The following is a 12,878-nucleotide window of genomic DNA, read 5'->3' as shown; positions in this document are numbered from 1 at the left end:
GCATGATGTTGTTGTTAGTCCTGCTTTGTCTTCTCTGCACGGCCCGCACCATGCTTAGAATCAAAACACTACATGGTGTGATACAGCATGTTCTGAAGGAAGAGGAAGAGGGAAAAAGAAGCAGAGCAACGATATCAGTGTCTACACAGAGTGTCACAGAGGTGAAAGGAACCAAAGGCAAGGCAACAGTGTCCTCATCTACACAGACCGTCACAGAGGAGAAAGAAGCCAAAAGTGAGGCAACAGTGTCCACATCTACGCAGACTGTCACAGAGGAGAAAGGGACTAAGGGTGCCATCAGCATCTCCACACAAACCATCACCGAACCGGAACAGCCTAAACCAGTAGCAGTTGCCCCCGTTCAGAAGAAGAAATCAAGGACCAAATCAGTCCGCATAGTGACTGATGAGGGTGCAGCAGGACCTTCACAATCAGCAGAAGAGACAGAGCCAGAAATCATCACTCGCTCTCTATCTCTGGGTGAGCTGCGTGACCTGCGAAGGGAATTCACCCGCCAGACCAATGAGTCCATCCTGACCTGGCTGCTCCGCATCTGGGACGCTGCAGCCAATGACACCATTCTGGATGGAAGTGAGGCCAGGCAACTGGGATCATTGTCCCGGGATGTGGTCATTGACCAGGGGATTGGGAAAAGCCAAGAACCTCTCAGCCTCTGGCAGCGACTGCTAACAAGTGTGAAGGATAGATACCTTTGTAAAGAAGACCTCCAAGTGCACCAAGGAAAATGGAACACAATAGAACAAGGTATCCGATGCCTGAGGGAATTGGCTGTGTTGGAAATCATTTTTTCAGAAGATGAGAGATTTCCTAAAAACCCAGATGGTGTCCAGTGCACATCACGGATGTGGTTGAGATTTGCACGGCTTGGACCCGAGATGTACTCACGTTACCTGGCAACACTGCAATGGAGGGAAGGTGAGGACAGGGTAGGTGTCTTGGCTAATAAACTAAGAATTTACGAGGACACTGTCACTGCCCCAGTTCGTACCCATGTCTCATCTGTGGAAACAAGACTGGCTGAGCAAGTCCGGAACTTGATTGAAGAAGGCCATCAGAAACTGAAAAAAGAACTTAAGGAAGAAATTTACCATATCCAGCCAGAGCCAATGAGAGTCTCTGCCATTAGGAGCAGGCGCTCCCCAGCCAGGGAGAGAGGATACACACCCCGAGGTAACCTCTGGTCTTTTCTTCGGGAGCATGGAGAAGACATGAGGAAGTGGGATGGAAAACCCACCTCCTCCTTAGCAGCCCGGGTACGTGAACTGAAAAGAGAAACACCTACCACAAAGAGCCCATCTAGAATCAATGTTGCTCTGGTCTCTCGTGCACAGAACTCCAGACGGTACAGGAATGACGATATGACTGATCCTCTTGAAGGAACCTCAGAAACATATTTACAAGAAGAGAGCAATGTATGCCATGACCAGGAATAGGGGGGCCCTGCCTCTAGCCAGGTAGAGGAAAGGGACAATCGGATCTACTGGACTGTGTGGATCCGATGGCCTGGAACATCTGACCCACAAAGATATACGGCTCTGGTTGATACCGGTGCTCAGTGTACTCTGATGCCATCAAGGTACGTGGGAGCAGAACCCATTTCCATTTCTGGGGTGACAGGAGGATCCCAGGAGCTGACTGTACTGGAAGCTGAAGTAAGTCTAACTGGGAAAGAATGGCAGAAACACCCCATTGTGACTGGTCCAGAGGCCCCATGCATTTTGGGCATAGACTATCTCAGAAATGGGTATTTCAAAGACCCAAGAGGATACCGCTGGGTTTTTGGCATAGCTGCTCTAGAGACAGAAGGCATCAGACAACTGAGTACCTTGCCTGGACTCTCAGACGACCCCTCTGCTGTGGGACTACTGAAAGTTGAAGAACAACAGGTGCCGATCGCCCGAGCAACAGTGCACCGTCGGCAATATCGCACCGACAGAGACTCTGTGGTCCCCATCCATAAGATGATTCGTGAGCTGGAGAGCCAAGGGGTGGTAAGCAAGGCTCGTTCACCCTTTAATAGCCCTATATGGCCCGTGCGTAAGTCCAGTGGAGAATGGAGACTGACAGTGGATTACCGTGGCCTGAATGAAGTCACACCACCACTGAGCGCTGCCGTACCAGACATGTTGGAGCTTCAGTATGAGCTGGAATCCAAGGCAGCAAAATGGTATGCGACCATTGATATTGCAAATGCCTTTTTCTCCATTCCTCTGGCAGCAGAATGCAGGCCTCAGTTTGCCTTCACCTGGAGGGGCGTGCAGTACACCTGGAACCGACTGCCCCAGGGGTGGAAGCACAGTCCCACCATTTGCCATGGACTGATCCAGGCTGCACTGGAAAAGGGTGAGGCTCCAGAACACCTGCAATACATTGACGACATTATCGTGTGGGGAAACACCGCAACAGAAGTCTTTGAGAAGGGAGAGAAGATCATTCAGATTCTCCTGAAGGCCGGCTTCGCCATCAAGAGGAGCAAAGTCAAGGGACCTGCTCGAGAGATCCAGTTCCTGGGAGTGAAGTGGCAAGATGGACGGCGTCAGATTCCCACTGAAGTCATCAATAAGATCACTGCAATGTCTCCACCGACCAACAAGAAGGAAACACAAGCTTTCCTAGGTGCCATAGGTTTCTGGAGGATGCACATTCCCGAGTATAGCCAAATTGTGAGCCCTCTCTACCTGGTCACCCGCAAGAAGAACGATTTCCACTGGGGCCCAGAACAGCAGCAAGCTTTCGCCCAGATCAAGCAGGAAATCGCTCATGCGGTAGCCCTTGGCCCAGTCAGGACGGGATCAGAGGTGAAGAATGTGCTTTACTCTGCAGCCGGGAGCCATGGTCTGTCATGGAGCCTTTGGCAGAAGGTGCCGGGTGAGACTCGGGGACGACCACTGGGATTCTGGAGCCGAAGCTACAGAGGATCCGAAGCCAACTACACTCCCACAGAGAAGGAAATCTTAGCCGCCTATGAAGGAGTCCAAGCTGCCTCAGAGGTGATTGGTACTGAAGCACAGCTGCTTCTGGCACCTCGACTACCGGTGCTGGGGTGGATGTTCAAGGGAAAGGTTCCTACCACACATCACGCCACCGACACCACGTGGAGCAAATGGATCGCCCTGATCACGCAGCGCGCCCGTATTGGAAACCTGAATCGCCCTGGGATTCTGGAAATTATAACAAACTGGCCTGAAGGTGAGACCTTTGGATTATCCTCTGAAGAAGAGGAGGAGCAAGTGACACGGGCCGAGGAAGCCCCACCATATAACGAGCTACCAGAGAGTGAGAGACGATATGCCCTTTTCACCGACGGTTCCTGCCGAATTGTAGGTGCTAACCGGAAATGGAAAGCTGCTGTATGGAGCCCCACACGACGAGTTGCACAGGCTACCGAGGGAGAAGGTGGATCGAGTCAGGTCGCAGAGCTTAAAGCTGTCCAGCTGGCTTTGGATATTGCTGAACGAGAGAAGTGGCCAAGGCTCTATCTCTACACTGACTCATGGATGGTAGCTAATGCTCTGTGGGGATGGCTGGACCGCTGGAGAAAGGCCAACTGGCAGCGCAGAGGGAAACCCATCTGGGCTGCTGAGATTTGGCAGGACATCGCCACCCGAGTAGAAAGGCTGACCGTGAAGGTTCGACACGTGGATGCGCATGTACCCAAGAGTCGGGCTAATGAAGAACATCATAACAACGAGCAGGTGGATCGAGCTGCCAAGGTGAAAGTATCTCAGGTTGATCTAGACTGGCAGCACAAAGGAGAATTGTTCCTAGCTCGTTGGGCTCATGATGCCTCTGGTCATCAAGGGAGAGATGCAACATATCGATGGGCTCGTGACCGAGGGGTGGACATTACTATGGACAGCATCTCCCAGGCTATCCATGACTGCGAGACCTGTGCTGCGATCAAACAGGCCAAGCGAGTGAAGCCTCTGTGGTATGGCGGACGATGGTCAAAGTATAGGTATGGGGAAGCCTGGCAAATTGACTACATCACCCTTCCCCAAACCCGCCAAGGCAAGCGCTACGTGCTCACCATGGTGGAAGCAACCACTGGATGGCTGGAGACCTACCCTGTGCCTCATGCTACTGCCCGGAACACCATCTTGGGCCTGGAAAAGCAGGTCCTGTGGAGACATGGCACCCCTGAGAGAATTGAGTCAGACAACGGGACTCATTTCAAGAATGGCCTCATAAGCACTTGGGCCAGAGAACACGGAATCGAATGGATATACCATATCCCATACCATGCACCAGCTGCCGGGAAGGTGGAACGCTGCAATGGACTGCTTAAAACTACCCTTAAGGCACTTGGTGGAGGGACCTTCAAAAATTGGGAACAGAACTTAGCGAAGGCCACCTGGATGGTCAATACCCGAGGGTCCATCAATCGAGCTGGTCCTGCCCAGTCTGAATCCTTGCATACAGTGGATGGAGATAGGGTCCCTGTGGTACACATGAGAGGTATGTTAGGAAAGACTGTTTGGATTAATCCCACCTCGGGCAAGGGCAAACCCATCCGTGGGGTTGTCTTTGCACAAGGACCTGGTTACACTTGGTGGGTGATGCAAAAGGATGGGGACACCCACTGTGTACCACAAGGAGACCTTATTTTAAGTGAGAACTGTGTGTAGGATTTCATTATATATATATATGTGTGTGTGTGTAGTTTAAGGAAGGTATTGATTTGGGATGATGTAGATGGTAATAGAATAAGGGGTGGATAATGTCCTGGGTTGAAGTATATTCTATCACCATCTTCAAGAACTGTTGAAACCAGGTGAGGCAGTGCTCCCTGCCTCCTCCACTCTGGCTTATCTTCTGTTAATGGGCCATCAGCACCTTTGCTACACAGCTCACAGATAACCCCCTCCTGGACTACCTCCTGTTAATGGGCCCATCAGGCCTTATCACATGACTCACCATCCCATTGTGGGATGCTCCGCCCAGAGGGAGAAACCAAGCATTCCAGCCTGGATATAAGCTGAGACTCTGAACACCAGAGGGGCGCTTACCCACTGGATTCCCAGAGGACCCGAGCTACCAGACTTTTCTACAGGATCACTGCTTCAGGAAGACCACCTCATCTGGACTGCTTCCATCACTACGCTCAGGTTGTATTCTGACTCTGTCAGTGGTCTCTTGTATTATTGCATTGATTTTATTTTACTTTCTTTCCTTTTTTTCTTTTTTTTCCTATTAAATTGTATCTCTGACTTGGAGCCTCTCATTTGTTTTGCCTTGAAACTACTACACAGAATAATACTTTTAATCGTATTTTTCTTCCTCCTCAGGAATGAATTTTCTTTAAATGAGAGGCTGATAGAAATTTTCTTCTGTTGAAAACAACTGTTTTCTTGCTTAATTTTTTTGGAAACCTTTGATCTTTGTAACATTCTAAATAAGTAGGACAAAAGCTAATTTTACACATTTAAAGAAACCAAATATAAAAATGTCTTTCTGCACTTCCTTTCTGTCTTTCAAAGAAAATGTTTATCCTAAATATTCAGACTAGTGTTAAAGTTCATGTAGCTCTTTATCTAAGAAAGGCCCTTCATGAATGCAAGATTTTTTAAAACACTCTGTTTTAAACTGCTTAAGTATACTTTTTAATACTTCTCCATATTATTGTCTGCGTCTCTTGAATAATTGCCATGTCAAAGCTGTAAGCAACTTCTGGTCATGTCAGTGTAATGACATGCTCTCAGGTCTGCCTTTCCTTTGCTAGAAAAAAGGAAAAAAGGAGTTGAGCTGGCTCAACTGAGCAGAACTGGGACCCTGTTTTCACCCTCCGGAAATGGATCCTTAGGAAAAAGGGCTGAGCAACTAAATTTACAAAAAGTATTCAGGAAAGCTACTAAATTTGGTTACTCAAAATTTCCTGACCTTCTTGAGTAGAAAAATTGATCCAGAGGGGGATATTTACATTAAAGACAGAGGGCAGGTTTGTTCTCTGGACATGAATCTTCTCAATTTACTTATATATTGCTGGACAAGACTCATCCATTCTTTCTCACACTGTTAGTGTCAGAGCTCAAAGAAAGATATTAGTATTTAGATTCTCTACATCACATGCAAGTGTCTCATTTTCCAGGTGGAAAGAACAAATTTCCCGCCTTCATACTGTAATGCTGATTCACTGTTTCCATGTCTTTTGAACCAATACCTTAAAACAGAACACTTCAGAAATGCTGAAATAGTTTTTCTAAATATTAGCAAACTAAGCTGCTTCTCTTTTCCAAAATAGTTTTTGCACTTTTAAAAGCAGTCTACATAGAGGTCCCTGAAATTTTTGTTCTATGTTTTGTATTTGGCCAAGACCAAGTATTGATTTCTACCCTAGTTCACAAGTAAGTTTTGAAGCAAGTGGGATGGTGCCAGTGTGATATCAGGTGGCTGTCTCTCTTTGCTCACAGTGTTCACAGACCTGTGGTGGTGGTGTCCAGAAGCGAGACACACTTTGTAAGCAGCGCCTGGCAGACGGAAGCTTGTTAGAGCTGCCAGAAACCTTCTGCTCCATGCCAAGGAGTGTTACACAACAAACCTGCAAAAATGAGGATTGTCCCAATGAGTGGCTTCTCTCTGACTGGACACAGGTATGCTATTTGTATGCATGAGCATTGTGCAGATCTTGGAGAGTTCCTAAGCTAGTTGGGCTAGAGGAACCAAATAAGGTCAGACTCCACAAAACATGTTTTGCCCAGTTTTGTCCTGTATTCTGTCCTCATCATCCAGGTTGGGGATGTTATCACTAGCTCCATGTTCCTCTTTGGTGTCTGCCACAGATGTGCTTTAGCCATCTGGCCAAACCATTAGGACCCTTCTGGTGTAAACACAAGCCACACTCAAAACAATTAATACCTGCCTCTGTTCATGCCTATGCTTACTATTTCACCAAGGCATCAATGAAGAGCATCTTTATTACCCTAGATTGCACACCCTTTGTTGCCAAAATGTAGCTGTTCTGATGTCAATAGTCTTTTCCTCCTGGGGCCATTCCAGCCCTTTCCTATGATAAAGAGAATAGAAAAGGAGGGGAGGGAACAGAAGAAGAGGGGAATGGAAAGGGGAAGGGAGGAGAGATAGTATAAAAATATAATTTTACTTTATAAAGTCAAAGCACAGCCAAATGTTCAGGCCAGTAAGCATGAAAATCATTCCACATCTTGCAGTCTCTGCCACCACTCTTCCAGTCCTCTTTCATGGAAGGTAGTGGAAATTGTCTTGTGGAAATTATAAAAGAAATGCCAATCACCCCACAGAGCTGTCCCATCTGCACCCTTTTCATAGGGATCTGTCTGGGCATTTTACTCAGATTAGTGGGTGTTTTCATAAAGTCTTCAGACACATAGCCATTCTGGCAGTGAAGATGGTAATTACAGTACTCTGCCCATTTTCTAGCTCTTTTTACAGGCTGCTGCTTAGGTTTCAGTGCAAAGGCACTGCCTGTATTTCATTTTCCACAATATTATATACATAAATATGAAACTGAATAGTCATTATGAAGTCCATAAAAAAATATCCACGTCTGCAACAAGCACTGCAGTCTGGTATTAGAGGGTTTATGCTATTCTGTGTAAGCCATGTGTAGTAACTACAAGGCTGATTGTCTTGGTTTAGGAAGACAGGTATCTGCCAGGTAATAAAAAAAAAAAAAAAAAAACAACTGCAGTTTCCTTTGGGATGGAGAGTGTAAACCCCCCCCCCCTTTTTTTTTCCTTTTTCAATTATAAATTACAATCAGAGGCTCTTAGGCAAAGATCTGGGAAATAGAAATAGCAGTTCTTTACTAGTATGTATTACAAAGCAAACAAACACAACCCCCCTCCCCCACCAAACAACTACAGCATTAATAACAAACGAAAACAGTACCAAGAACCTTGAGGGCTTTGTTTCACAAAACCCAGGGCAGTTTGGTTTCGGTGTCCCTGCAGAATCCTCAGAGCACCAAGCTGAAACAGTGGAAAAGTTCCGGGCTGGTAGCTGGGATGGCAGGGTGTCCCGGCAGGCAGGGGCAGGATGTCCCGGCAGCGCAGGGGGTGCAGGGTCACACTGTAGCAAGAGGAGCAGCGCCGAAGAAGCCAAAGGAGAGGCAGAAGCGGCCCAGCTCCCGCGGGTGGCAGAGAAAACGCAGGATTCAGGCCGAACTGGTGATAGTAGATTTCCCAGGACTGGATCCCTTTGGCCACAGTGAAAATTTTCCAGCCAGCATCAGCCGTTCTCTCCCTCCCTGAACGCCGGAAAAAGAAAAAGCCCGAAGCTGCTTCAAGCTCTGTCTTTTACCTGCATTATCTCCCCCTTCCACCTTTGTCCACCTCTTTGTTTCGGTTAAGTACTCTCAAGTATCCAACACTTGGTCTCCTTGGTAACTTATGGGGAAAAAATTCTTTAGAGAAAGAAGGAACAAACCTAACCCCCAACACTGATGTAATTAATTGGTGACTAAAATATTCATCCTTTTATTATTCCTAAATAGATTTGAAACAGCAAAGCTTAAAGATTAAGCTTAGGCCAGATTTCATCACACCAGAATGCAACTGTGATCTGCAACTCCATGAGGTCTGCTCTTGGACATGAGCAGGAGTTTTTCCAGCCAGCAGACACAGACATGTAGAAACAAAGTTCAAAGACTAGCTTTGAACTGTAGCACAGTACCATTAAAACAAGGGACATTGTATGACAGAAAAGAAGTGGTAATGGGAGCATGGAAAAAATCTAAGCCTTACAGCACGGACAGAAAATAACAAGTATTTCATCTCCTACTGTGCCTGCACTGTTCGTAGCTGCATGGTCAGACGCTGCTGTGCTTTATTCTGCTGCAACATTTTGAAAACTGTAACTGTTCTATCCTGTCGTGTGTGTATGCAATGTGGATATGGGAGGTGAGGAGGGAGTGTGTCACAAGGAACACCTTTTCCGTTTCTCCTAATGTTTCTCATCCTGTTCCTAGTGTTCAGTGAGCTGTGGAGAAGGCATGCAGAGTCGAAATGCTATGTGCAGGAAGATGATGAAAACTGGGGGCTTTGTTATCATCAATTCCTCACTCTGCCTCCCTTTGCCATTCTCATCCTTGATCAGGCCCTGTTCACTAGGCTCCTGTGCAAGTAAGTGGAAAAGGTGTTTGGCAGTGTCTGGGAAAAAGGGATTGGAAGTCCTTCACTAAGAAATCCATGCTATTTCCTGCTCCACAGTCTTCTTTAGCACTAGTATTACTCAGTCTTGTGGAGTGAGTTTTTCTGTCAAGCCAGTGGAGGAGCACCACAGATTTCACTTATGGAGCTGGATGTGAGCCAGTGTGCTGGAAGGGAACTACTAGCTTCTGGAAGAACTGGCTCAAAATTATGACCAAAATCTAGATCTGATTTTCACAGCTGGAATGTAGACTCAGAGATACAGCACAACAGCCTGAAGGCTGGAGCTAATAAACTCTCTGCTAGAACAGCTGCAAGAGAAATGGTTGGTTAAGGATTTTGCTTACGATCATTTAGAAACTTATTATTTCATTATGTCACTCCAAATCCTCTATGACCTGAGATTTCTAATCAACCATGTAAGTTAGATGTATTTTCTGTTGGTAGTTCATGCATTTGTTTCTGCCCATCACAAGTCCCCCTGTATACTCTTCCCTAGTTTACAGTAAGCCAATTGGATACATGAAAGTCAAGCTTGCTTCAGCTTGACTCTGAAACTGCTGAATGTTGGGTATGTTGGAAGAAAAGAAGATCTGATGTTTAGAACTAAAGCTTGGACCAAATGTTGCATGATATTTACTAATAATATGCCTATGCAGCTTAATTTATTACTTCATAATAAAGATCTCTGACACATATATCAGGAAACTGGAAGGACACACTTGAACTAGTGCACTTTAATAGTATTTGCCATGTTTTTAAGCCTAGCCCAGAGAGTTTTGTTCTGTTCAACATTACTCCTGGAGGTAGCCAGATTTCATTCTTCCTTACTTTTGTGAGCTGCAAGGTCATGTTGTCTTTGAAGGTTTGGATGGTAAACACTTGTCAATCCAGTGCATTTCTTAAATAAGTCTTTGTTCAAGTACTTTAACAACAAGAACTATGTTTCCACTCGAGTTTTCTCTCTCCCATAAAGCTTTTATCCCTGACTTTTTGGTTTCTGCATATACTCTAAGCTATTTTCGCATTCCTGAAGTGTGTCTTGTTATTCCTCTTATTTTGATTGTTCTAGTTTAATGTCAAGCAAATGGTGGCCAGTTTCTCCCATTGCTGTCTAATGGGTCAAATGCGGCCCACAACAGTGTAAACTACTTGTTTTGTTTGATGGTATCACATACTAATTATATAATGGTATTTCAGGGCACAACAGACCAGCTCATAAGCAAAGCCCCCATATTATGGCTGTAAAGCAAGTTTACATTCAGACAAGAAAGCAGAAGAATCTGCACTTCATTGTGGGTGGATATGCCTATCTGCTACCCAAAACGTCTGTAATCCTCCGATGCCCTACCAGGAGGTTCTGGAAATCAATGATCACCTGGGAGAAGGATGACAAGAGGCTTGTCAGTTCAGCTCACATCACCATTGCACCCTACGGCTACATGAAAATCCATCATCTGAAGCCTTCAGACACTGGAACATACACCTGCACAGCAGGGCCAGCCCGGGAGCACTTCATAATTAAACTGATTGGAAGCAACAAGAAGATCATTGCTGGGCAGCCAACTGGTATTAGGGAAAAAGAAGTAATGGGAAAAGCTGGCTTAAATGATGCCTTGAGAACAGAGGATGAACATCTCAATGGGATTGTCTTCAATGGTAGCAAGGTTGAAAAGCGAGGGCACCTTGCTAACCCCAGCAGATGGTATGACAATATTGTCTCAAGGCTGCTACAGCTCAGGGGGTGGCCAGGGGAAAATTTGGAGTCCTGGGAAGCCCAGGAATCCACGGAGAGAAACACATCCTCAGAAGAGGACCAGAGCTGGGACCATAGCCTGCCATTTACTATGGTCACAGAGCAAAAACGCTTGGATGATATCATAAGGAATTTGTCACAACAGCCTGAGGAGCTTAAAGATATCTACACTGAGCATCTTGTTGTGCAGCTGGCTCATGAGGTTTTCAAGAGCTATTTGGAGTGCCAGGAATCTGTCCTCGAGGCATCGAGACAAAAAGTTGATTCAGCCTCAGTGGAGTACCCTTTCCACAGATATGTATCTGGATTTACCAGCTCCCTAAGGACATCATCTGCTGAAACATTTGTTCCTGCCTCTGTAGACCTGGCAAATGGCTTGCACAGGCCTCATCAAAAGCCTGCTATCCTCCGAAAGATTTCAGCAGCACAACAACTTTCTGCTTCAGAGGTTGTCACTCATCTGGGACAGACAGTGGTCCTAGCAAGTGGCACACTGAGTGTGCTGCTTCACTGTGAAGCAGTGGGAAACCCAAAGCCCACCATCAGCTGGGATAAGAATGGAGAGAAAGTGAAATACAATGATAGGTAAAGCATGTTATTTAACTTTTAAGAAAACAGATGATATTTTGACTCATCACTTTCCATGTTTCCATGTTTTACTGCCTGTCAGTCCCATGGACAAAACCATATTTTGCTGATTATACTGATGTAGTCTGATTTTATAACAGAAAGAAGGGCAGGTGCATGTGAAGTGGTAAATGGTGAAAACAGAGCACTGTAACTCTTCAGCAAGGTCTGGATGGTGGGTCAGACTGGTGTGGCAGACAGGAACCTTACTTCTGCTTAAGTGAAAAAGAAGTTCCTGCTTATGTCCTTTAGTTGTCCTAAGTCAAAAGAGCACTCCTCATCCAGATATTGGGAGCCTTAGTTTATTTTCCCATCTGAAGGCAGAGATTTTTGCTATGAAGATTGATATTGAGATATGAAAACTGGTAATTGGTTGTTACTGTTATCCTTTGTTGGAGCTGAAACTGCATTTCTGCTAGTGCTCCAGGAGCACCTAACAGACATGGTTGTGGTAAGAGAGGATGGAGGAGATGAGGGTTTGGCCTTACACTTATATTTTCATGCATTGAATTGCCCCAGGATAAACCTCAAAGGGCATTACAATCACCATTTACAGCGTTTGTTCTGATGAAGGCTGTAAACTGTGGAACTACCCTTCATGGCTATTTGCAGCTTTGCTGTCATCTCAACAGACTAATCATTTAGCATTTGTCTTCTCAAGTGAATTGGTGTATCCTCATCTGTTTAAACTCTAGAATGTTGGTCCCAAGTGTAACCAGAGAAGTTGACATAACAAAATGCTTTCAGGTAGCCTTTACTTTCTGGTCACTCCATATTATTCGTTTGTGGGGAAGAGCACAAAGAGGTTATTTTCAGTACAAGTTATATGCTTAACTGTGTTGATAACATACATTCTTCTCATGTGTGTGCTTGGGATTTTATATTTTGGTTCTGTTCTATGAGAAATCAGTATATAAGAACAGGAAAAGACATGAGCAATATAGTACAACAAAGTTGTTCAGGGATCTGCTAGCAACTCCTTCTGCACAACATACTGACCTCAGCTAAGGCATACACATTTAGTCATAAGGTCATGAGAAAAGATGGAGTCAAGACAAAAATTAATTTCCAGTGCGGTGCCCTTGGATCATCCAGTAAAATCTTGATTTAGGTAAAATTTCCCCTTCTATACAAGTATAAAATTAATTTATTAGCTCTTTTTTTTATTTCGACTATTGAATGAATGAAAAAATAATTGCTTTCGATAATGATTTGAGTTTCCTGGTTCTCGTTTTCCGTCTGAAGGCTAATAAGTATATTAAATTTAACATTTAAAAAAAAGTAACTTTTGAAGGGGTAGAGATCACTGAGAACAAGAATGTACCTCTGGTGGAAATCACATACAGTCA

The 12,878-nt window shown here is 45.2% G+C and overlaps 1 protein-coding gene across 1 annotated transcript in view; it reads left to right on the top strand.

Moving 5' to 3' along the window:
• Positions 1-12,878, top strand: part of ADAMTSL1 (ADAMTS like 1) — a 344,714-nt gene that overhangs the window by 294,733 nt on the left and 37,103 nt on the right. The window contains exons 18-20 of the mRNA XM_066182248.1: positions 6,432-6,611; positions 8,966-9,119; positions 10,347-11,487. Of these exons, the coding sequence (XP_066038345.1) occupies positions 6,432-6,611; positions 8,966-9,119; positions 10,347-11,487 (1,475 nt within the window). The remainder of the gene's footprint in view (positions 1-6,431; positions 6,612-8,965; positions 9,120-10,346; positions 11,488-12,878) is intronic.

This window comes from Chamaea fasciata, unplaced genomic scaffold (genome assembly GCF_029207755.1).
Source record: "Chamaea fasciata isolate MVZ Bird 193981 ecotype frontalis unplaced genomic scaffold, bChaFas1.0.hap1 SCAF_4, whole genome shotgun sequence".
NCBI lineage: Eukaryota > Metazoa > Chordata > Aves > Passeriformes > Sylviidae > Chamaea > Chamaea fasciata.
This window is presented reverse-complemented; position numbering and strand designations above follow the sequence as displayed.